This window comes from Thunnus maccoyii, chromosome 18 (assembly GCF_910596095.1).
Source record: "Thunnus maccoyii chromosome 18, fThuMac1.1, whole genome shotgun sequence".
Lineage (NCBI taxonomy): Eukaryota > Metazoa > Chordata > Actinopteri > Scombriformes > Scombridae > Thunnus > Thunnus maccoyii.
In genome coordinates this window covers 9,002,599-9,029,423 of record NC_056550.1, presented here as the reverse complement: position 1 = coordinate 9,029,423, position 26,825 = coordinate 9,002,599, and the positions used below count along the sequence as shown (strand labels likewise).

The following is a 26,825-nucleotide window of genomic DNA, read 5'->3' as shown; positions in this document are numbered from 1 at the left end:
CTAACCATACTGCAGGGCTGCCAACTCCCACATCTACTGTAACAGCTGCATGACTGTGTGAATGCAAGTGTGTCTGTATGCACGCAAGTACAGTATTTATGTGTGTTATGGTGCCGAGCAGGCTAGCCTGAAGAGGTGGGAGGCTTAAAGAAGAATGTCCTTGCAATTCATGAAACTTGAGCCCCTTGTGCTCATTTGAGCGGTGTGTCTGCGTTTGTTGGGGAGTCTGTAAAAAGCAGAGAAAATGTGTGTATGTGAATATGTGTTAGTGATATAGAGAGACATACTGCAGAACAAAATATGCCACTTCAATATCATTGCATGCCAGTTGTGAACTGGAATTGAACTTTTGTCCTCTACAGAAATAGCCTCTGAAGGTATTGTTTGAGTTGTTTTTTTGTTTTTTTTTTTGCCTTCATGCCGCTGTGTCATTGTATTTTAAGACACTGAGCATTGTTTTGTGGAATCATTGTTTTTACATGATTCATCCACCCCTTGAGCTTTATGCTATTTCAAGTTTAACTGAGGTCACCAATATTCAGATTTCTTTTGTTATGACGTACTGAATATGAAAGCACATTCTTCTGTATGTGCCTTTGGCTATTTATATGAACCCCAGTGCTGTAGCCATAATACACACATAAGCTTCTTCACTGGCTGGCAGTGTTCGAACAAAGAAAAGTTTACAGATCTACTAGGACAGATCCAAATTTGAGTGGATAATATTAAAATGCTTTACAAATGACGGCCAATATGTTTCTTGCCTTGCCAGTCACAGTAAGAAATTCTTCATATTTATTTGTCTAAAGCATTTTCTTGTCACATGACAAGCTTTACCATGCCCACTGTTGCACCATAAATCTGAGGAACATGAACAACTCTACCAGACCGTTTTCCCGAAACACAGTGGCCCCAGTGATTTTCTTCTCCCATAAAAGCTTTCTATCTGATTTACCACTGATCTGTACAGTTGATCTTCAAATAGGCTTGGTGGTTGAATGTGGTGAGAGCTATCTTTTCAGTGTGCATTACAATGTCTATTGATTTTACAGAGAAGCTGATAGGGAGAGGAAGTACAATGGTGTTTGTTCGAAAACAAAAACAAATGCACACACCCATGTACGCACACAAACCCACAGTAAGGAAAGAATGGATTTGATAAGTAGTGCAGAGGCCTGGGGATCATCTGGCTGTTATCACCGCTGTCCACTGTCTAATCCTCTGGCAGGTACAGGGCAGGATAGCTTAACCAGACAGTTACAGTTTGGCAACAATACCCTGCGTCTATGTGTGTGTGTCCAGCTGTACAGTATATAATTGTCTTTCTGATTGACTAAGTCAGTTTGTAAGTTAGAAATGGTGTATTTATATATGTGGGCACTTCTTGCTTATATGATCATTTTAGTCACTTTGCCGAATTCGATGCAGATAATCTTAAAATCTGTTTAACCGTTTTTGTATTTTGGTATGTGTGAAAACCAGACAAAGAGTCTCCAGCCTCGCTATACTGGCTCTGTGAGGCTGTAGCCGACTTAGGCTGCATTTAGACCGAAATCAGCCTTGTCTTTAAGCAATGCAAAGGACTGGGTTGGTGGAGGCATGCTTTTTAGGTACCGGTAAGACACATCTGATAAAGGTTTATCAGATTTCAAAACACAGCATAGTGGTTGATAATACTCACAGACAGGATTTTACAACTCTAGAAAGTTATCATGGCAGCAACTGTTTTATCTTTCATTGTGACATTTGCGAGGTAAACAGCAGAAACGTGGCATTGATGTTATAAAGTAATTCACCAGGAATGCACGGTTGCATGTATGTGATTGGCCAGCATTATGTTGCGTTGCAGCAAAAGTTGAACCAGGTTACTTTTTTTTTTCTGGACGACCCTGTATTGTTTTTCTGAGTCCTACGCACCCCCGCTGCATCAACGGAAATTAGCTAAATGACTAATATGTTCACAATGACAATGTTAACATGATGATGAGCAGGTATAATGTTTCCCTGTTCACCATCTTAGTGTGTTAGCATGCTAATATTTGCTTATTTGCACTACAAAGAAAGTACAACTAAGGCTGATGGGAATGTTATTAGTTTTGCAAATGCAAATTGAATGATGATGCTAGATTAAAAATGTATTTAGGTTTCATCCTCCAGGGGCCATGACCGTCTGTATGAAATTTTGTAGTCATGTACATAGTGTCATAGCCTCATAATTGTTATTTCAGTCTGGACCAAAGAGGAGGACTGATCAACATTGCCATCTCCATAGTCATGCTACTAGCATGGCTAAAATGTATTTGGGTATATGTGCATGTTCCCCTGGTGATACACTCACACTCACATAGGAACCATTAAGGTTCACAGTCTAATAAAGTACCACACTAATGAGATGACTTTGCAAAACAAACATGTGATGAAAGCAGTCTTAAGCACACAAACTCGATATACATTTGCATAAAATATTAACAAACACATTAAAGATGTAAATTCCATTTAATCATCCATTGAAAGCAACAGCGTGAAGAGTGTTAAAATGGCACACATATTTAATTCTGACACACAAACAAAATATGTGTCTTCTGCATTAATTAACTGAGATGGCAGCGACTTAAGTATCTTTCCTTCAATTAACATTCATGGTACATAATGCACCTACTTTACATGCAACATTTTTTTACATATCTGTGATCACCCATAGAATTGTAAGTACACAGAAAAAATTCTGAAGAGGAACTTTATGCTTTTTACTACATCAGCATTTTGACAAAGTTACGTTGCCCTGCAGCACAGACGTCAGACTGTAGTCAATCTCATTAGATGTAATTAAAAGTTGACCTTGAAAGATATCACAAGTAAGCACTGCAACAAAGTTACGCCTGTGCCTCTTACTTTGGCAGCAAACCACTGCTATCAGAAAGTAATTACCTTGTTGATATACTGTCTCTGTATCTAAATCTAATCTCTAGTCTATAGAGGAGCCTGTAAAAGGAGATAAATTACATTTCATCGGACTTTTCTTTAGCTCAGATTCTATCACCTTTCCTATTAGTTTCATCTATCACTGCATTGATTACAGAGCAACATTAAGAACTGTAAAACCACTGTAATTTCAATATCAACCATCTGCTATCCATATTTGTGCCTTGTGACAGGTAACCCTCATCTTAAAACATGTGATCTGTTAATGCTAGTAAACTTAAACATTCATTTTTGTTGCCCCATTTTACAACCCTATATAACCTCTCTTACCTGGTAACTGGCTGACAGGTGTTGATTGGGTGGGTAGGTGCAGGAGGGAAGTCAAATAAAAGATCAGAGGCTCTGCTTCTGTTTTATATGTGTCCTCTCCAACTATTTTAGGATGAAAAATGGAAACCCAGTTCAGCATGGGGTCAGTGATGTTCGGCTGCTGGGCCCAGGCGTATCGCTTTCCTGACTGCACTCATGCTAATTAAACATTACTATTAATAATCGTCAATCTCCACCTCCTCATTCCAGACTTCTTTTCTTATGATCACCCTTTCTTGGCCCTCCCTTCCTCTAAAGCTCACTCCTTCCTCCCTGCAGCCATTTGATTTCTCCACCTAATTTTCTCACTCCTCCCACCCGAGGGACCTCGCTCTGTCCTCTAATCCCCCTCTGATCTGATCTCTCCCCTTCTCTTTTGCTCTGCCTCTCTCTGTCTCTGTTCTGTTAAACTTTTAATTTTCACTTTCAATTCTCATCTACCGTTTCCTCCTCCAAGGCATTCAGCATCATCAGTGATAAATTATGAGGCCCAGTGCTCCTATACCACTAGTGGTTTTTCTCTTTTGCTAATCTAAAACATCACAGAGAAGAGAGTAATAGAACAAAGCTTCTTTTGGCTAAATCTTCAATCAAACCCATGTTACATGCCCCGGCCTCCTTACTTTTACTACATCTGTCATGGTTTGGTTGAAATGACAACTGTTGCTGGTAGACTTTATCAGCTGTAGCTAGCTAGCTAATTAAGCAAATGTAAGCTCCATGGCTTCTTCATGTTTCCAGCTCATTTTAAAATGATAATCTTGTCAAAGGGGCCTGTTCTTGATGGCTAGATACACAATACCATGCTAAAAGACTGAGGCTGTATGCTGCATGTCTCTGGAATAAAATTAGCATCCTCAACAGTTGATAACTGTGTTTGGCTGCTTAGCTTACATACTTATTCATATTTTCAAACTCATCACTTTTAACATTACAAGAAAGAAGAACTAACTGAAGTGTTTGGCAAATGTACTTCTTGGGTAATGTTGGCTGGTTTTACTGGTATGTAAACTACCCCAAATCTAATAAAGAGTAGAACAGAGTAGGAAATGTTAGCCTAAACTCTGTAGCATTCAGGAAACCAGCTTTTACAAAGTGGAGAAATTCTACACAGTGGATGTGCAAGTCCTGAACAGGGCATTTTTTAACATTAACTGTAACCCCATAAACTAATCTAACCTAGTTAGTTAATAATGTGCTCATTGACCTATGTTAGAGCAGACAAATAGTGTCTCCATTCACTTTCACTCTTGTGTTTTTGGCTTTTGAAAGCCTAAAAAAAGACATCAGCCCCATGTACACTGGAAAAATCCAAGGCTTAACAGGCTTCCTGTGCCTAGTTACAAAATAACAAAGCTATGATTGGACAATTGCTGTTCAGGGGAGGGGGTTAGCAAACAGTAAATTGATTCTCTCACAGGTTGCATCCATTTGAAGATTGAATTTAACAAAACATTCATGGGCATTGTGGTATTATGTGACAGCAATAGCCAGATGTGCATTGATCTTGAAAACCTGTATGGTCTACTACATCTACAAAGCCACACTGTGACTTTGTAGACAGAAAATGTGAGGGCCCCATTGCTTTTCATCGCTAACCCCAATAGTAAAACACTAAGACACTGGCAGTATATACATCCCTCTGAAACAGCACTCCCTGCCCAGGAATCCTCCCTAAGGCTCACTTGTAGATGTGAAGTGATTATATATCACAGCAAACATCAGCTGTTTCCACCAGTGGTATTACTGAGGACCCTCTCACAGTGACCTTTATGGGGCTTCGGTTGGGAGAGACTGATTCGAGACTCAAAGGCTACTGTCTGTACATGAAAACCATAAACAAGTTTTGTTGGGAGGGACAGGTTTATGTGTGTTAGAGTGTCTGTGTGTGTGATGTGAATGTTTGTGTGTGTTGGAGTGTGGGGAATGGTGCAGAGTGTGTGTGAGACATGAAAAAAGGGATCTGTGTTCTCTGCTGTGTGATGCTTTTGACGACAGGTGTCATTATCTTTGTTGCTGTCATGGTATTATATTGATGAGACAGCTATCAAATTTTTGATAGACTTTTTACTGATGTGGGATGTTTCATACCAGAAATTTTGAAAGTGGCGGAGATTTCTTACCTTTGACACTTAATCATTTTGTAGAGACTGTCCTTACCTGCAAATACTTAATGACCTATGTTTACTGGCAAAAGCCATCTTATGGTCATGTGAATAATCATACAGTAGTATGTTATACATTGATGAACAGTGTTGTCAGTAATGCATTACTGCGGATGTAATTACTTTTTTCAATAACATGGTGTGTAAGGGATTATGGAGTGCTATGTGCATCACTGAGCCTACGCTAATGCTAGCTGTTGGATGGTCAGTCAGTTCTTCCAAACGGTCTCCTGCCTGCTTGTTAAACCACAAATGTCTCATCTTCTATATCTACATGTGTTAGATACAAAAAAGCAGCATGTGGGTGTGAGGAGGATTTTGAATTGCTTAAAGGCAACTTTGATGGAGCTGACAGCTGAGTAACGAAAGTAAAGTAACGAGTAATATAACATAATATAATATAATATTACTTTTGCTGCTGAGTAATGTGTAAAGTAATGAAATTACCTTTACAATAAGTAATGTGTAAGCAGTAATTGATTACAGTTTTCAAATAATTTGCCCAACACTACTAGTGAACTATCTATTTGTCGTTTTGGTATGAGGACTAGTTGATCCGCCTAGCTCTTTGAAACTTGCCTTTGAGTCTCTTTCGTCTCTTTCTGTCCTCTAATCTGTATTCTCCTCTGCATAACTGCACAGGGACATCACTCCCAATCCAATTCTAACCTTCTTCTCAAAGCCCTAAATCTTTTTAACCAATGCATACCCTTTCACTCATCTCTCTCTAAACCGTGTTTATCTAATTTTGGTGCAATCACGTGACCACTGTTCCTCTCTCGATATCTTACTCTTTTGCTGGTACAAATGTATCACCTTCTCCATCCCCTCACAGCAGCCAAAGGCTGCAGAGGGTGGATTGCTTTGATCCCATGATCTACCAGGGTGCCTCTTGCAGTTCTCTTAGGGCTGACAAGGGGCTCAGCAGGGGAACAGGAGGAATGAAGGAATGAGAGAAGGTGATGGAGTAGTGACAAGTTGGGGAGGGAGGGAGATAGAGGTGGATGATGAAAGGGGAGAGATTAAAAGAGGAGTTCCATCAGAGCAAAAGAGAAAAGCAAAAAGCGAGAGATGAGACCAGTGAAGTGGTAGAGGGATGGAAGTCAACAGGAGATCTTACCAGGGAATAGCAATGTTAGATGAGGCATGGATTGGAGTGTGGGGTGGGGATGAGAAAACAAAATTGTCGAAAATCAGGAAGAGATACTTCCAAAATTGAAAGGTTTTATCTCATCCAAAGCCTGCATGGCTATTGCTTGGAAAGGAAAACCATCTGGTTTGGCTTCTGAAGACTAAAGGGAAACCTCTCGTAGACTATGTTTTTCCTCTGTTCCCTTATTAACGGCAACATGACATTCTTAATCAACGCAAACTCCTCATAGCTAAACACCATCAGAATTTCAGTCCCAGTTGTCCTTTCGGCTTCATTAAAAAGGCTTTTGGCTTGTGTGATTACTTATGGGACTCCCATTCATAATGACTTGTTTTGGATTGTTTCAAATGGATATGTGAGTCACATGGGAGCTGACTGGCATATTAATGCAGGAATTTACAACCTTCCACAGTGAAAACGTATGTGGATTTTCCACTGAGGCTTCCTTTGCAGTCAAGCAAACCATCTCCACATCTATTGTTAATCACACAAACAATCACTGTTTATTGTGAAATCCTCCTGAGGGTGTTTCACTTTAGTTTGTTAGTCAAATGATGATCAAAGGTTTGTGATGCAGAACAAACATGTTAGTTCAAATTTTATGACAGAACATTAATTATTATTTTGAATTTGGAGTTAAGCGAGTCTTGTGACTTGATCTTCCCTACTAATTTCCACCTGGTGTTTTCATTGACTTCTTTTGGCATAACATACAAACTTTGCATCTAACTTCCTTCGACACAGGTTTTGAGCACATCATGAGACATTTATATTACTTCCTGAGATTTAGAACAAAGAGAACTTATTCTTGGGTTCAACTAAGAGGATAAAAGGAACGAGTGATGGTGCTAAGAGAAGAGAGATACTGAGAGAGAGATGCCTTTGAACCTGAGTCCAGGTAAGCCAACATAATGCAGACACGTTTTGACCTGTTTAAGGGTAGCAGAGCAAGACAGAGAGAGAGAAACAGAAAGTATACTTCCAGCCAGCTGTTTCTCTTTACATTTTGATTTTGTGCACTAAAACAATATGGATATGGCAGAAATTAAAAAAAGAAAACACCTAAAGATCACAAGACTTTTTTCTCTTCAGCTGAGGTGTATCCAACTCCTGACTATGTTCTTTCCTACAGACTTTCCACTATTCTTATCTTGACATTGTCATCCTGTATTTCCTTCTTTACACCTTTGCAGATCTATATTGAGTCACTTGTATGGTTCTTTTACTGTCTGAGCTATCAAGTTTCACAAGGAAGGTGTCTTTCTTCACTACGTATGCTCTCCATGAGGGGCTCAAACCTTTGATTAACCCATTCTCAATTTACACCCCATCTCTTTGCCTTCTTGTCACATCTAAGTCCATATTGTTGTGATCTGTTGAATATCATATTTGTAGATAACACTCAACACATGATAAGTCACTGTCCCGCTATACAGATGATACTCAACTCTACATCTCCTTCCTGAATCCGACACAAAAGTTCAAGAATGCATATGGGTTTGCCTGACTGAAATATCCTATTCCTATATTGTCCTCCATGATCTCCTTCCTCTTCACCCCACAACATCTCTCTTTCACCACTGAAAAAACGACCTGTAACTATCCCATTCAGCAACATTCTTACATTGTCCTAACAACCAACAAACCACATAAAAAGAAAGAAGTATTATCAATTGGAAAAGATCATACCACCATTGACTTGTGATTCCCATATCCTCTGGTGGGTGAGGCTGCTCTTTGAGGGCTTCATATTTGAGCTAAATGTCATTAAGCAGAGGACGATCCTTGCAGGCTGCAGATCCATCTTTTATGGTTATGTGATATCAGTTTCGCCATCCTTTAGAAAAAGGTTCTGTCACAGTTTCATGAAACGGAAATTACTCATTTTTTACTTTTTAGTGCACTTATGAGAACTCCTTGTGTAAGATGAAAAAAAAAAACTCTATCCACTTGATTGCCATTTAAAACACTGATATTAGCTTGCAAGGCCTCCACAGTACTCCCATACCTTGCCTTGTGCGTAACTACTATACACACATTACCAAGACACTTATTTGTTATCAGTTGATAGAAGGGTAACGATCACATTATCGTCTTCTATTACAGTGGCACCTATTGTTTACTGTAAATAGCACACCAGACTACTTATGCTGTTCTTTCTGGATAAGAATATCTGCTAAAATCCTAAGCTGCATATGATGGGAACTGGGGTCTTTGATTTCAGTTTTCTTCTGAACTGTGCAGGTTGTATCCACAAAGCAAGGAGGCTTTGTCTTACTGTAACATCTGATCAAATTATGCATTTTGAACAGAGTTCTTCAATCAGCATCTTTTTGACAAGGTTTTGCATTTTACATAAAGTCAATCTGTTTGATATATTTAGTTTGGAGCAGTGTGCGAGTGCTGAGGATTGAGCAAAGTGACAGGCTTGATAGATGCTGACATGATAGAGGGAGAAAGACATGATTGCATGGAACAAATGCTGAAGTAGACACTAACTACAGTATAAGTGCATCTCACGGGAAGAATGCTCATAACATTTTATATTATTCTATCAAGAAAGCAACTCATTTTGATTATTAAAAGATTATTAAATGCATAGATAAATACTTTTTCTCTTTTCTCGATAGGTATTATGACACACACACACACACACAATAGTGTCTGTGAAAGAGACAGAAAGAGAGAACAGAGCTGTTATACAGCATCATCTTCGTCCTCCACGTGCATTATATTACTCTGTCTCAGCAGTTTTTTCCCATCTGTCTGTCTCTCACACTGAAAAGGTGCAGCATTGAAAAAATGAGAAGACTTAGAATGGCAAGGGAAACGTTAAAGGCAGAGATGGATGGAAAAATAAAGAGGCAGAGAATCAGAATAGAAAAGAAATGGAGAAAATGTCATGTGCTGAGCAGGGGGAACGATAGATAGATAGATAGATAGATAGATAGATAGATAGATAGATAGATAGATAGATAGATAGATAGATAGGGGATGAGGGGACATGATATCTGACAGCAAAAATGAGAAAGAGACAGGAGAGGAGAGGAATGATTCGCCTGTTAATAGGAAATCCAATCCAATCTCGTCTGCTGTCTGTTTTTGGGTGTGTGTGTTTGTCCATGTGTGTCCAGGATCCACCTTCTTAATCATGGTTCTTTCAGCATAAATATCAAGGCATCAAGACAACCCCCACCTTCACCCCCCCCCCCCACCTCTTGCACTGTATAATCAGATTCTGTAAAGATATAAGGCTTAACACATCAGGCTCATTTTGATGCAAAGGAACAGTCCTCGCTGCAGGGCCTGCAGATATTGGACAGAACTCTATCAGAAGAACAGAGATACCAAGAGACCTAGAAGACAGTAAGAATGATTGACCTGTCTGTATACACACAGAGGGATGATGCGTTGACAGAGAGAAGCTGGGATGATGAAGAGCAAAAAGAGGAGGCAAAAGGCTGTGCAGAGGAGGATTTGTTGGCTGTGATTTAGGAAGGAAGATGTATGAGTGTGGTGATGGAAGACTGTCAGGCATTCATCTATGTTTCAGTCTGTTGCTCTGGACAATCTGGAAAATTAGATCTCTCAGGTCAGTGTTGGAACTATCCAAGCCATGAGGTGTCAAGGCTGTTGTTTGTATCAGCCACAGTATCCTCATCATTTATAACTTTATAGGCTATCACATAAAAATAACTTTAACATACATCTTCATTATGCTATGCCACGAGCTGGACATGAGTTTATAAAGATTAAAATGTGGAAGACGTAAGCCTCCTGGAGCTCTTTAGAAAAGACCGGCTCTCTCTACGGCATGAGAGCTAACCATTAGCATACTGATAGGTTCTATCAGAAAGATCCACAAGTATCATAGGCTAGCAACAGCCTTGACACTGTACCTTCCACAGAGCCCATCATATTGCACCGCCATGTTTCTACAGTAGCCCAGAACGGACAAAACAAACACTGGCTCTAGAGAGGGCCTTTCATGTTTTTTGCAAGTTTTGCAGCCACCGTAGGTTCTCCTACATGCTTGGAATGGGAGGGGTATTCGGCTGGTTGCAATCTACAACCTCACTGATAAATGCCACTAAATCCTGCACACTGGTTCTTAAAGTTTATAGTCTTATTTTTATAGATTTTGCCACAGTTACACACAGTTTTACAATAAGCACTATGAGGGCAAATAGCAATTTTTAAAGTCCCCAATTGAACATACTATCTAAATCATGTCCTAATATAAATATTATCCAAAAACAAAAATATCTGCACACATCAAAACACAAGTGTAGAGAGACATACACATAAACAACCACATACACAAACTGGCACACACACTTGCAAGGAATGCAGAGGTGAGCTAAAGCGTGTGAAGTGCAGGGTCTAGATGAGCGATCTGGGGTGGTGGGGTGTGATTCACACAGTATCTGGTGCCGGCCTTGGCTGGCAGAATAGCGTGAACCCAGGCAACAGGTGTCTGGGAATAGTTGTGAGTGACTTGACCAACCGGTCAAGGCAGATGGCCACCCAACTTGAGCCCGGTTCTGTTTGAGGTTTCTTCCCCTTGAAGGGGAGATTTTCCTTGCCACTATCGCCAACTGTTTGCTCATGGGGGAATGTTGGGTCTCTGTAAATTAAAGAGTGCGGTCTAGACCTGCTCAATGTGAAAAGTTCCCTGAGATAACTTCTGTTGTGATTTGGCGCTATATAAATAAAACTGAATTGAAAAAATTGACTTCAGAAGCAATATGAGTCCAATCACCCAGATATGATGGAGAGACAGACTACGAGAGAGAGGACAGGAGACAAAAGGGAGAATGAAGTTTTGGTCAAGTTAAGTATCCAACCAAGTAAAAAATTGTTAGGATGAGGGTTGTGATATATATAATTGGAAAAAGGAATGCTGATCAAAGTTGAAGTGGGGAAGAGGGACTATTTTGTGAGACAGCAAGACAGTAGGTGAATTATATCTATTGGAATAGAAAAGAGATAGAGATAGAGGAAGTAAGATGATACAGAAAAAATAGTAGATAGTATAGACTATTCTACCACAGAGTGAATGGATGTTTAGATCCATGTCTAGAGTATGCGTGGTCACTGGTGTCCCTAGAGGAGGTGTACAGTTTCTACAAAACAGGATTTGAATGTAGTGACAACAAGCAGCAATTACCACGGCTTGAGGCTGAAGCCCATGTGGATTCAGTGCCACCGACGGCCACTAAATTCTGACTCTGAAATATCCCTGGCTCCAATTGACTCCCATTCAAAAAGCATCAATTTCTCTTTAGAAATACTAAGTCAATAATTTTTCTTCTAAATCAGGCCCTCCTAATAGGTGTGCTGGCGGTCATTTTGGAAATTATTGCTCCGTTAACAAGATCTGAGTTGGACTATTGTTGCAATATTTCAGAAAGTTTCATGTTATTTGATTACAATATCTGCCCCGTTAGCACAATTTACTTGCTCACGTACTGTATTTCATGCTGAGTTAATTTATAATGGACAAAGTTTTTTACATTTTTCTCATGAATGGAAACAGAGAATGCCTCCCAAATGTTAGATTTGAAGGTAGAAGTTGGAAGATTGGTAGAAGTTCAGGTGGTCTATAGTTGGCCATCTAGGACATTTATCAAACACTTTCACATGCTGGTGACACCACAGAGACATGCAGTGATCAGAATTATAGTTATGACTGAGAGAAATTTAAGCATATTACATTAAATGACTGTCCAGTGTAGTTATTCTATCTGTATTCAAATGCATGTCACGTACACTCTGTTAAACTGGCTGCAAACTCAATCTAAATCATGTGGAGTTAAAGTGACAGGTGGGCAGAAACAGCGCTGTAAACAAATCACAAAATGGGTATAAAATGTTTGAGTTATGGTTCATACAGCACATCAAACATTTTGTTACAGGGGGATAACATTGATCTGTATTGAAGTCAGACACACACACATGCTTACATGCACATTAATCAGATAGGCAATATGAGCAAATGCATCTTAATTGAAAATTATGTGTTACTGGAAAAATTCCTTTATCTCTACAAGTGAGAGTTTGCCTGATGTGAGAGATTTACAGCATTTAAAGAAAAATGGAAGATGAAGGGAAATTAATGAGGAACATTGCTTTACACACACACACGCACAAATGCATCATCATCGCTTACACTTCAACATACAGATACATGTAACCCTCCTCCTACTCTCACAGTTGAACACCTACACAATTTGCTAACATAAGTATGCAGATATACACATATACAGTTGATCTACACATTAACTGCACACATGCATATTCTAAAAAAAATGAACAAAGAAGCAAATGACCTTGAAGTTCAGTGTGTACAGAGAAATGTGGGCAGTATATTGAATTCTAACAGATCACTAGTGTCAAGCAATAAAAAAGAGAAAATCTCTGAAGATTATTCCACTATTAAATCCCTTCAAGCCTGAATTATATCAGTAGCACATGGCCACATCTGCACATTATGATAATAACCAACAAAGATGTCTGTCACAGACGGCCTGACATTCATGTGTTCCCTTTGTTAATCCAAGGGCAATTTGGTATTACCGCGCTACTAAATGCAGCATATTAGAAAAACATTGGAGGAATAGCAAGGCAGGCATTCATGAAGAAAACAGCACCTGTTCTGCACTCTCATCCTGCAGATGTCTGACTTTATCTGCTCTTTATGGACAGTATACGTTTAAGAGTCATTCCTAAGTGAATGGTCCATTAACACAGATTGTGCTAACTGGCTAGCAGTGTGCTGTGTGCTGAAAAGCCAGCTGCATTGCAGTTAAAATCGAATTTCAGTCAAGGCCTAACTCCCGTGAAGAATTCTTCTGCACACTCTGCCAGTTTGCAAGGTAGAAAGGAAGGACCTATTATCATTACATCATCAATCAATGAAACGTCTAACTGAAACCATTTGTGTATGGCATAAGGTTAGTGTGTGTATCTACAGTTTAATTGTGAGCTCATCTATCTATGTCCATAATGTGTGTGCACCTTTGAATGTATTTATCTTCAGTGTGTCTGTCATGGGCTACTATTGGGGACAAATTTCAGACTAAAGACCAGTTAATTGGGGAGGGCTTGTCCATTTGGGGACAAAAGTTGTGTCTCCAATTTGGAAAAAGCTGATTTTTGGTTCAGTGGTTGGGGTTAGGGTAAGTCTCCAGGAAATTAGTGTAAGTCTATGTAATGTCCCCAAAAGTGATATAAGTAAACGTGTGTGTGTTCATTAAGTACATGCACGTATATCTATGTATCCATGTGTTGCAAGGGGAGAGGAGGTTCACTCTGACACTAGAGAGACTCTATAATTAAGTCAAGTTAATGCACTGGAATCTCGTGTGCATCGATCTACTCCGTGCTAATGTCCCATGGCAGCATGAATGTTAGCCTTATTAAGTGCACACCTACAGCTGCAGTATGATCTGATTAGATAAAAGAGCACTTGCTCAACCTGCACTCTGAGCCATTGGTTCAAACAGCAGTGACTGCAAATATAATTTAATGAAGTAGGCAAATTATGGAAAACTTTTTTTTTCCTGTGGAACCCAGAAAAGCAAAGTCCTCTTATCTAATTATAACCAGAAAACATCACACCTGCCGTGGTTAATTCTATGCCCTGCAAAAATAGAAATCGGTTTCCTTTTAATTCCTGGATTAAAATGAGTTCACCAGTGCATTTTATGAAGGAGAGTGCAGAGTGTAGTTATAATTGAGCAGTTTGGGTGAGGTGCTGCCAAGCGTTTGAACAAACTCTGCATCATTCATAACTTTTTGGGGAAACAGATGTAATAAATAATTTGAAGAACAGCTTGTTCTTACTGTTCCCTCAGCAGAAATACATAAAAGACTTGATTAAAGAACACAAAAACAGACTCACCTGGGATTTTAGAATATTACTTGGCAAATATGTTAATGTAAAAAGTTATGCTAAATTATGAGTGTAGATAGCCATACAAAGTGGTTTTACAGCTAATGCAAAGTTTAAAAAAAGTCCCTGTGGAACAAGTTGGTCAATGGGCACTTGAATTATTAATACTATGAGGTATGGTGTAATTTAAATATAGGTACTTTTGTAATTAAATTTTATGCAGGAGAAAAGAAAAGAAAAGAAAAAAGAAAAAGAAAGGAGGAACAAAATAGAGGGGAGGAAAGAAGAGAAAAGGAAAGAAGAGAAAAGAGAAGACTTGTTTTAGAAACTGTTCTGTCAGAGCTCCTCTGTGGAAACAATGAGCATCCAACAGCCCCAGGATTCAATTTCAGCTTCAGTTTCTTCTCTCACGCTTTCATGCATAGCTTGCTTTGGATCAAACAGCCTCCTCGAAATGTGACTTTATCTGCTGCTGGCACACCCTTTGGCCTGTTCATCTCTCTCTACACACACAGACACACACACACACACTCTTCACTCTCATCACAATAAGTCAATGATTGTACCTTTACATTAACCTTTCTGACCTGCTACAGTACAATACCACACATAAAGCCTGTACACACACAAATAACAGAAATTACCATCCAGCAACTGTTCCTGTTCTGAGCCTGCAGTGTTAATTAACTCTTCCATCAGCTGCGGGGAAGCATTACGTAATGTGCAATATATACTGTATGTGTTCCAAATAAGTGTTTATGAGTTTGTGTAGGCATTTATACATGCATGTATAGATGAACATGTGCCTTCGTATATGTGAGTGGGATTTGTTAGCGCTGTGGTTGAACAATGGAGTCATGCCTGCATGTGTGTGTACGCTGCGTCTTTCATGTGTAGGCTGAACAGTGAACCAGTATTGGAATCTGTTATTGTATAGCCTAAAGTGCAACGATAATGTAGGAGTTATTCCATAACATCACACTCCTGTTCTTCCCCTGACCGTCAAGCTTTGTATGTGTGTGTGTGTGTGTGTGTGTGTGTGTGTGCGCGCGTGTTAGAAAGAAAGAATGGAAGAAAGAACCTCACAGAGCTCACGAAGGGGAATAATGATCAATACTTTGACCTTTGTTGTTACCACCTGAAGGGTAGCTGCTGCACCCAGTGGAGTTACCAGTCTGCAAAACTTACACACTTCACTACCACGTGTCAGCATTTACAGTTTTCTATGTGTGTGCATGCGCGTGTGTGTGTGTGTGTGTGTGTGTGTAGCACACAGAGACCTGCAGGGTGTACAGTTCTTCCTACATACTGCACAGTACTCCAAAGATTTTTCACTTCTGTCATCTCGCAGAACAAACAGATGAGGTGAATATAGAGCTGATAAGGTGGAAGACAGAGCGAGAGAGAGGGGAATACAAAGGGAGTGAATGACAGGAAGAGGAGAGAGAGGAGCAGAAGGAGGTGTGTTTGAGAAAGAGTGATTTCCTCTGATCCACTCGTCCCCCATGGCTTCAGTTTATCATTCATTCAATAACGCTATGCCCGTCTTCCCTGGATGCTTGGCAACATTAATAGAAGCTGCCAGGAGTTAGGACACAGGTCACACATCAGATCACACACATTTTTCCCCTCTTTCCCCTCTGCTCTCAAATCACATCGCGCAAGCCCGCAGAGACAGACACACACACCCGCTCGCAGTGGACTCAGTTGTAGTAGTGGTTGAACCGGGCCTGCCAATAAAACGTCCTGACCTGGAATCGGAGGTGACAGGTGAGGCAGGTGAGGAGAGGAGCAGGGAGGTGGGGGAAGGTGGAGCGGGGAGGGAGACAAGGAGACAGACAGGGGGAGTAATTAGGAGAGACATGTGATGCTGGAGAGAGGAGACGGGAGAGATGAGACAGAGGGAGGAGGGGTCGGGTGAGAGAGGAAATGATAACAGGCACGTGTTCACATGAGTGGTGCTGACTCTGCTGTGATGAGTTTGATGAGATCAATGAGGGGCCAAACTGTTTATGGCCCTCTTACATTATCTTTTACTCTTTTTTTAATCATGTAGCTGGACCTTTGTCTCAGAGATCTATTAATTTTTTTGTCTTTTTTTTCCTTCCCTCATTTTCCTATCACCTCTCCCCTCTGGTGGATTTTTCTCATTTTGCCCTCCCTCCTCTCCTCTTCATCTTCTTTTCTTCCATGGCATCCCATCTCCACTCCTCTCGCCCTCCCTTCTTCTCTCGTTACAAGGTAACATCTTGTGCCAGGCTGCAAGTTAGGTCTTTCTTTCTTTCTGGAAGGAACGCCTGTCTCTTTCTCTCACTGATCTGGGCGCTGCCAGCTGTCAATTTCATGATGGTTTTCTCATTTCTTTCAATTCATCATCATGCCATTTGCTATTCAGGTGAGATGAGATGAGATCAGTTGCCGTGCCTCGATGGGCAGGTGTCTCTTTGCATCTCAAGTAGCTACTGAATGTTTCATATAAAGCAGATGTAACTAAACATGCAAATGTACTGTATGCGTGTAAGACTGTGCAGTATGCATATATTTTAGGAAAAGTGGGAGAACTTTTGTTCCTTTTCACTGATTTGTCAGCTTTTTGTTCTGTGATTGAGGTGGCAAATGGGTAAATAGATCTTTGTACTCTTTGTACTCCTTGTACTTTGGTGATCTGTATTCAAAACACTCATGACTCATGAAAACACAGTCTGTCCTTCAAGGGTGAGATCAGTTTTACTCTAAAGTAATTTTAGCCACACTATAGCAGCACACCTCTAGGGTTGGTCGGTCCACCACTTTGGTCCAAACTGCAATTGCCGTGAAGTTTGGTACACATACAAATGTCCCCCTCAGAATGAATTGTCATAACTTTGGTGATCCTCTAACTTTTCATCTGGCGCCAACATCAGATCGATTTTTTATTTGTTCAGGTGTTCGGTTTGTGACCAAATACCTTCAGAAAGAATGGCATTCCCATCGTCCTCAACTGTACTATGTGTTTAGTGCTCATTAGCAAATGTTAGCATGCTAACACGCTAGACTAAGATGGCAATTATGGTGCACATTATACCTGCTAAACATCAGCATGTTAGCATTGTGAGCATGTTAGCATGTTGATGTTAGCATTGTTAACCATTACCATTACTCAACCTTATATCAACCTTGTTTCGGTTCCCGTCAAGGCACCATGTGAAGTTCTTACATTCACATTACATGTTTCATTGTTTATGATACTTCTTATGCACTTGTCTACTTCCAATTGTTTCTTACTATTTTATAAAAAGAAGGGAAAAAAGAAAAATCTAGTGCTCTTTCTTATTGCACTTATCAGCCACTTGAGAATTTGTAGTTCTTTTTGAGTCTAAAAGCATGTATGATTGTGTATCAAAGTCTGCAATATGACAAAAATGTAATGTAAAATGTAATTATGTGTATCCTTAAGACTTAACAAACATGTTGAATGCATTTCCTTGTAGTTCCTAAGTTAAGTCCCATCAGCAGAGTCAAGTAGTAACCTAAAGAACAACTTTCTACAAAGGCTCCTCATGGGCTCCATATTACAGATTTATTGCACACTGCGCCAGTCTGTCTCTGCCAGCTACATGATTTAAAAGGTGCTTTGAGTGAGGAGTGAGTGAGTTTGGGGGAGGGTGTGGGTGAAGGGAGGTGTGTCCTTGGATCCAACTTTTATCCATTTAATGTCAGAGTAATGACAGAGTGCATCCAAATAAGTGCTCTGATATCTTAGCCAAACTGGGAGGCAGAGTGAAAATGTTGAAGACTAAATAGCAACACAATTTGCTTCCTCTGTTTTTGCTTGCATGTTTTTCCTATTTCGATGACAGTTTGGCTCCATTCTCGGTTTTTACTTTTTTTCTGTTTTCTTTTTAATTCAATTTCCCTCATTTGGGTATGTGGCTCCTCTCCATCTGCTTGAAGCTGCAGAGACAATGTGTCCCTGCACCCCAAATTAACACTCTCATCTATCTCTGTGCCTCTCCATCCATCTACTGCCTCTCATTTGGCTGTCCTTTCCTATCTCTCTCTCTCTCTCTCTTTCTTCTTCCCATCTCCTTCCATTAATTTTACGCTTTCATATTCCCTCTTAGCAACACACATCTATGCAGTCTCATCTCATCATCCTCCTCTCCTGGCACATTTTGCATCCCCCATCCTCTCACCCCTAAATCCTTGATTCCCCCACTCCCTCCCTCTCTCCTTTTATCTCTCTCCATCCCTGTGTCCCTCCACCCCTCTGGCAGGATCATTTGGCCGCAGCAGACGGGCTCTTATACTCCAGGTGTGATGCATTGAATGATGACCACAGGAGGACCAGGATGTCTCACACACACACACACATACACACACACACACAGCAAGCAGCCACTGGCCCCGATCAGCGCACCAACCTTTCTCTACCCGGCATCTCTCCTTTTTTTTCTTTCCTCTTCTTCCAGGAAAACTATCTGTCATGTTTTGCCAGTCAGCGTCTGCTGTGGCCGCTTTCTATAATACCTGCTTCAGACAATAGCGTTATCACTCTGTGGCTAATAAATGGGTTCGCAAAAACACACTCCGTTCATATATAGCTAGCACACACAAGGAGACAGACACACTAATATATAATGACATTTCACATAAATATACACACACAAACAAGCGTAGTCCAATCCTTTTGAGGCTCCATGTGACAAATGTGTATTTCATGCCATCGCCTCGTCGACTGGGTCCTCTGCCAAGCCATTACTCTGTCCTCTCCTCTTCTTTCTCTTTTTCTCATTCCAAATGGATTAATTCATCTAGCCGATTAAATAGACAGCAGCATCAATAGTTTTCAAGACTGCGCTATCATAATTTTGCCTGGAGGCTCAGTGAGGTGTAAAAATGGCTATTATAAATTGTTGGGGAAGACATAAGAATCACTGTATCTGAATAGGAGTCACTGAATGGAAGTAATCTTTCATGGTAGAAATCAATGCAACGTTTGTGACTGCTGAGGAGAATTTTCTGAATTAATTACTTTTCTTATTGGTATTTTTGCATTTGTGTGAGCCTTACTTGAGGGACAGATTAATGCAGTTTCATCATTTATCACAAAATGAAAATGGCTCCATTGTTAGTAATTTTAATCAGGCAAACTATATAAAAGATTTGGTATTGCAGAGGGACCCAGCAAAACAATGAGGACATAATACATGAAATAACTCATTTAACCAGTTGCCACCTCAAACACATCAGCTGTCATTGCAAGGACTCATTTTGTATTCCTGAAAACTAGGCAAGATGGCTCTTTTTCCGTTGCACTTGATTTTTTTCTGGTGAAATGGACACTACTGTAATAAATCTATGTTTCAAATAAATAGAAACATTAAGAAATGACCTGCAGGGTTTCCCTTCAATTACAGTGAACAATGTGCAGCGCATCACTCAGGCCTCTTCTATTGCTCCATCAAGCGAGTTTAGGATGTACTGTGTGGGTCAAGCTAAAGACAAGGTTGCAAAACTGTCTTCAAGGGAATATTACAGGGAACACTGTGACACCTCAGAAAACACTTGCTATCATCATGGGAGCCAGTGACACTATGAATAATCTGTGATGACGATCTACCTAAGGAAATAAATAAAACTTCAGTATCAAAACTATAACAAGGCTCAGTGATTTTTAGCGAGTGACACAGGACAGATCATACTGTGTCTGGACAATTTGTTGCACTTTCTCACCTCCTGTATGTGTTTTAACGATGGAGGTCGATTTATTTCAACTGACATGTCCAAATACATCTTAAACCCTTTTGCTTGTTGGGGCAGCAGGGGAGGCCTGAGTGATGTGCTGCATGTTGGTGGAAGTCAGTCTCTGCAAATCCTGAAGGTAAATCTTTTAGATGGAGGTGTGTTATCCTGGACAGGTTGCTATAGTCAAACACCCACACCTAAAAGCAATTTAGAGCCCCTAATGCATGTTATTGGACTGTGGGAGGAAACCTGAACACCTGGAAAAAACTCAGACACAGGTAGAACGTGACACAAAAAGACCACACATTCAAACCCAAAGACATTTGTTTTCATGACACTGGGCAAAACCAGCAGGACATATATGCTGCTCTTGAAACATTCATGTACAGACACACATGCTCTTTACACAATTACACAATTTGCTAAACTGCTGTGTGTGTAATCATCAACCTTGTCTTTTGTTTCCCTGCTGATAAGATATTAACCTGGTCCACTGAATTGCTAATAAGCTTAATAAAAAGCAGATGTGACCATCATGTTAGTAGTATTTTTCCAGATTTTTAAATTAAAGATGAGGCAGAGAACAGGGGTGTGACGGCAGCAAAGGCTGCACTTCTGTAGTGTTACTCGTGCTTTGCTTCACTAACAGAATACTTAAATAATATACATGACCTTGACTTTGACTATGAAATGCTAGTTTCTAAGTGTTCGCTGTGATTGGTGTCAAAATCCTGCAGGCTGCATGTCAGTCAAGAGTGATCTCCCCTCCTGTCTCTTTACTGCACTGCCTCATCTTTTTTTGCTGTCTTCTACTCTTGTTTTATTCCTCAGCATTGCAAAACAGGTTCGGACACAAGTGCATAACTTGAAGCCTGACAAGATGGATTCTCGTGTGATCTCATGATGCAGGGATCTCACAAATCCAGCTGCCTCGCAAGTTAACCTGAAGGCCTGGTTCCTAGCAAAACACACATTCACAAAAACCCACTATTACACTCATGTATGCATACACTCTTACAGAGCAGGTGCTGCAAATGGAGTGAAGCAGGCTATCAGGAAGGTGCATACAGGTACTCTCTCACACACACATAACACAAAAATATACTCATTCATAAGTGTACAATCATATTTCTGAACATCATGACTGCTGGATAAGGCACTGACTGGAAGAGTCAAAGCACTGTCATATACTGTATTACAAAGTTCATTTCAAGCAGGAAGCAGATCTGTCTCACACACACTCACACACACACACATGCACTGGAGCTGCTCTATCACACATATAATATTCTATTATCACACAAATGAAATGCTACACGCGTTTGAATTACTCTGACACTGATGGATTCGTGTAATGGGAAAAACTAAAAAAGTGGAAAAGCATCAAAGTGGAACTTTGACCTTCACCTGACTGCGACTGCACTGAGAACAAGCTTTACAGAAGAATTTCTAAAGACTGTTACTTGTTACTTTAACTTGAAGGTGCGACATTAGAGAGGGGGTGACTAGTTTACTGTAGTGTCTTAAAAGAGTGTGCGTGTGTGTGTGAGTTTGTGTCTCCCCAGCTGAAAATACTGCAGTCTTCGTCATGCCTGGCTGGCTCACAGCAGTGTGATGTAAGGGCCTATTTTTTTCCTCTGCTGCTTTAAAGTGATGCAGTCCAGTTTGGCTGAGCTTTGTTTAGGGAAAACATTAAATCAGATGAGACAGATATCGATGGTGTCACAAAGAGACAGAGTGTGTGTGTGTGTGTGTGTGTGTGTGTGTGCGTGTGTGTGTGTAGTGACAGGGGGACTGGTGTGGCACTCAGGGTAATGCAACACAAAAATTGTTTGAGCCCTGAGTAAATGGGGTCACAGAGTGTCACGAGAGACGTGTATGCTTTCTTACTCATACAGACACACACCTCTTCAGGGTGGTGGTGTACATACACACACACACACAAAATATGCAGCGTTGGCATTCACAGTCACAAAAATCCAAAAACACCCCTAGCCTTTTGGCGCAGATCCTGCCCTCCCTCTCTTCCATTTTCCCCTGTTCCACTTTGTTTCCGCTAATGTTGTCACTCTGTCTCGCTCTCTGCCAGCCGCCCCACGCAGAGTGAAGCATTGACAGTGTTTACCCTTCCATCCAGCGGACAAAAAGGGATCCTATGGGGAGAGTTGCAGACAGGCCCGTTTCTATTGATTTTAATAAGGGTTGATGGACTCTGAGGTCTGACTCACTGCACACTGTCTGTGAGGGGCACAGGACCTTGCCTAGTTAAGCGTCCAACTGTAAAACAGCTTACTTCATCACTGATGAAGTAAGCTGTTACTTGTAAGCTGTTATTTGTACACTGTGAGTTCATCTCAGGTCTTGTTCTTGTCAGGAGGAAACAGCCCATTTTACTCAAGAATTTAGTATCTTGCTCAAAGGATCTCACGCAAATGCTTACTCATGCAGTCTTTCTACTCACCATGTCATGATGATGCCTCAGTGGCCTGTAAGACTAACTGAAGGAGGGGTGAGCTTTACACCCAGTACATACACCCACCTTCCCAGTACAATCGCAATTTATACTTTCAAAAGCTCCTTCAAGTTAAATTTGAGTGTTGAATTTGCTTAAAGTCACTGTCACACAAATTTTTAGATCAAGAGTTTGGCTTGTTATGGAGATCAGTGACAAGTCAAATTAGCAATCCTCTGTTGTGAACATGTTAATACAGTTCACTTGTAATACAGTTTGTAATGTGTGATATTAAATTCCTCATCTCTACTCTCAAGGCAGCTATTTGCTACAACAGTCCAAAGAGTTGAACATTTTAACGTTTTGTCCCTGTTTCAGTGAAAGGTAGGACTCAAAAGTATTGAAATAATCAAGTAATAACCAAGTAATGTCATTTTAAGCTTTATGACCTTGGTGACAAATAATACAATTTCTTGCTTATTCATTCTTTCCCATTCACTCCTCTAAGTAGTGCTGCCCATTAAGGTGCAACATTATTTCAACAGCTAACTCACAGCTTAGTTGTGGGTGTGGGTTGTGGTAAGTACCCAGGTGTAATTTTATATAATTGCTCATATTTATCAGCCTGTCTGATCTGTGAGTGCTTTAAAAGCAAGACTAAGAGTCAACAGCCAATGCTAATGTCAGCATGCTAACAATGACAATGCTAACGTACTGATGTTTAGCAGGTATACTGTTTACTATGATCACCATCTTAGTTTAGTGAGTTAGAATGCTAACATTTGCTAATTAGCAAGAAAGACAAAGTACGGGTGAGATTGATGGGAATATCATGAGTTTTGCAGGTATTTGGTCACAAACCAAAGTATTGGACGAATTAAAATTCTGGCTTGATGATGGCGCTAGATGAAAAGTTAAAGTTATTGCAATTCATCCTAAGGGAAACATAAATATCTGTACAAAATTCCATGAAAATCCTTCCAATAGTTGTTGAGACATTTCACTCAAAACCACAAATGTGAACCTCATGGTGGTGGAAGAGGAAAAGTGAGGACCACTAAAGTCAATAGGATTCATCATATTGTGCCAGTCCATCTCATGGATGTTGAGATATTTTGCTGGATATGTGAAAACTTTGACCTGGTAGTGGTGCTAGAGGAAAATTTAGTGGATCACCAAAGTGATTAGGATTCATATGGGCTCCATGGATATCTGTATCTGTATCATGGCAATCCGTGCAATAATTGTCAAGATATTTCACCAAAACCCAAAAATATCTAAGGTGAAAATCAAAATTAACCACCGCACACTGTAATGACTTTACTGTGACTTTATTAAGAGCGTACAACGCGTTTCGCCTGTAGCTTCTTCAGGTTTGCTCAGAATGTTCTGAAGAAGCTACAGGCGAAACGCATTGTACGCTCTTAATAAAGTCACAGTAAAGTCATTAAAGTGTGCAGTGGTTAATTTTGATTTTCACCTTATACTTTCCTGCGACCGACCAGCACCTGTCTGAATATACTGGCTGTGCATGGGGAGTTCTGTCCAAAAATATCTAACTTATGGTGGCACCGAAGTCATTAAGATTCATAGAGAATAGTAAAACTTTACTGCAGCTATCTCCTAGAGATAGTTTGACTTTGTCACTGGGCACCACTTCTCGTTGCCCTTCATTCTAAATCAACAACCACAACTGATGTACTGATGAGAGCAGACTCAGGGAAACAGGCAGTACCTGATGTGTCTTATTATCTTACAGGGAAAAGTCAAAGCTCCATTGATCAATATTTGTGATCTGAACATTGAATCAGATGACTCCCTGTAATGTGAAAGGGTCACTCGCGCTGTCGATCCCACTGAGAATCAACACCACCATCTGCACCACAATGCAGCTTTCAGCCACTTTTGGCCCGTTGTCTTTGGTTCGCCTGTCAGCTCTTAACAACCACTGTCGAGGAGAAAGTACACAACGAACCGCATTTTTGAAAACTATCCACCTGCCCATCCTTCATGGAATATAATTCAAGTATCCTTTTTTATTAACATTTTACCTTTTGTCTTTGTGTCTTTTCTCCCTATCTCTTCCTATTCATGCATCTTCCATTCATCTCCACATATTCTCTGTCTTGCGGTGCGTCTCTATTTCTACGTCTCATTGTCCTCTCGTCTTTTTGTCTGTAGAGCTTCTTTACCACTCTATTGTTGCCTCCCTTTTCTTTTTGGCGGGACGCATTCACTCTCGTCTCCCATTCTCCTCTGGCCTACAGCATTATAGGCTACCCAAATAAAGAAAGGAAAACACGATTTGTATTCTGCACCACGTCTGTGATGTGAGAGGAGAGGGGGAACGAGGAGCGGGGAGAGAAAAGAGGCAGCAAGGAGAGGAGGGGTTATTAAAGTCACAGTTTGAGGAGTGGTTAAATTCATTGGACATAAATGCGGGTGTCTGAGGGCATTCGCCTACATTGTTAGCAGATTTGTTTCTTCTTAAGGAGATTGAATCAGCAATCGTTTGAATGAAAATAACAAGCACAGCAAACACCAAAATACAGTCATGTGAGAGAACGTAGTACACTACAAAACAGTGTTATATCATTGTAAAGATTCATATTTCACTCTCAGGCAGAGTTCTCACTTGTGCTGCTTAGATCTCAGAGAATATTATTCTTCTTTCTACTTTTGTGCATCACTACATGAGTAATTTGTATATTGACACATGACTTGCCTGCAGTGCACTTGAGTTTGCTGGTGGTTGTTTAAGATCGTCTAAATATAGACTCTTGTATGCTCACAGTTGGATAATGATGTGTTTAGCGGAGTAGGAGAATAAGTGGGATGGCTGTCCACACATAACAACTCAAGTGTTCATTAATACACTTTTTTTCTTTTTCTTTTCTTTTTTTTTTTTTTAGATTTACAGTGCTGGTGGCATGATGTATGCGCATGTGAATCTGTATTCGCATGAATGAGCGATTCTCACCCATGCAAGAGTGCAAGTAGATGCCAATTTGTGCCAGTATGTGTGTGTTGCCCTATCCCTAACCCCAGCAGTGATGCCTGGTCAGCAGCAGCAGCTGACACCCTCTTGTCACTGACAGCAGCTCCTGCAGTGCTGAGCGAGAGAAAGAAAGAGAGAGATGGGGTGGGGTGGAGGGTTTGGGGAGGCTTGCAGCATTGACCTTGCAGCAGAAAACTATAACAGTTACAGCGGTAGTAGCACACTCTTGACTGCTCATACACAAAGACACACACTCTCCCTCTTAGCGTCTCATGTTCACTCTGACCCTCGGTGCACACTCTGGTGCTCAGGACATGCCTCGGGCCTATATGCCGGGGCCAGCCTTCTTATAAAGCAGGAGAAAGAGAGCAGGAAGGAAAATGGGCGGGAGGGAGAGGGTTGAGGACGGAATATGTACATTCACATAAAGGAAACAAATGTGCAGTCATTCATGAAGTCACAAAAGACAGAGACAGTGTAACTGAGTTATAGCTGCGGGAGAGCAGTGAATAGAGACACACACACACAGAGTCCGAACACACTTCTAAGTAGGTATATACATGTATAAAGACACATGTGAACTCCAAAAATGATTCACTTCCATCAACATACAGCTTCCTGCACATGTAAGGTAGTGTGTATTACAGTACATAATGCTCCATTTATGCAGGCACAGAAAAATGCACATACATGCGCCCTCAAACCCCCTTGACAAATGTCAGATGCAAGAGTCTTTGTTCCATACCAGTGCAATATGAATGTGAAAATAGCCTCATCAAAGCATCATCTGTTTCCATCCTAATGCCTCTTACTGATGATAACCTCAGCCTGGCGTCGCCAGATTGAATATGACACTGAAGTGGGTCTCATGACAGAGCGCAATACGGGATAAACATTGTCACTGAGGATTGCTTCTGAGACTGCTTTTGTTTATCCTGCTGGCTCTGATCACTGATATGAATTCTGAATGAAAACATCACAGTATTTAAAGCTTGGAAATTTGTTTTGTTGCTTATGCATTTTGGTGCATTACCCCTCCAAAATAAAACCTGCAGAGAAATATTATAAAAGTTAGATATATTTTCAAACCATTTTCTTTTATAAAGTTCAGGTTTAGAATATGAATCTTTTCGCCCCACTTT

The 26,825-nt window shown here is 40.5% G+C and overlaps 1 protein-coding gene across 2 annotated transcripts in view; it reads right to left on the bottom strand.

Annotated features, from left to right (window-relative positions):
- pvalb6 (parvalbumin 6) overlaps positions 1–26,825 on the bottom strand; it is a 41,640-nt gene that overhangs the window by 6,770 nt on the left and 8,045 nt on the right. The window contains exons 1-2 of one of the 2 annotated variants that reach the window (XM_042392907.1): positions 8,299–8,380; positions 3,253–3,354 (exon numbers count right to left, since the gene is read on the bottom strand). The exons of the other annotated variant lie outside the window; for it this stretch is intronic. Of the exons in view, the coding sequence (XP_042248841.1) occupies positions 3,253–3,354; positions 8,299–8,377 (181 nt within the window). The 5' untranslated portion in view covers positions 8,378–8,380. Of the gene's footprint in view, positions 1–3,252; positions 3,355–8,298; positions 8,381–26,825 lie in introns of those variants that run through there. 2 annotated transcript variants of the gene reach the window in all.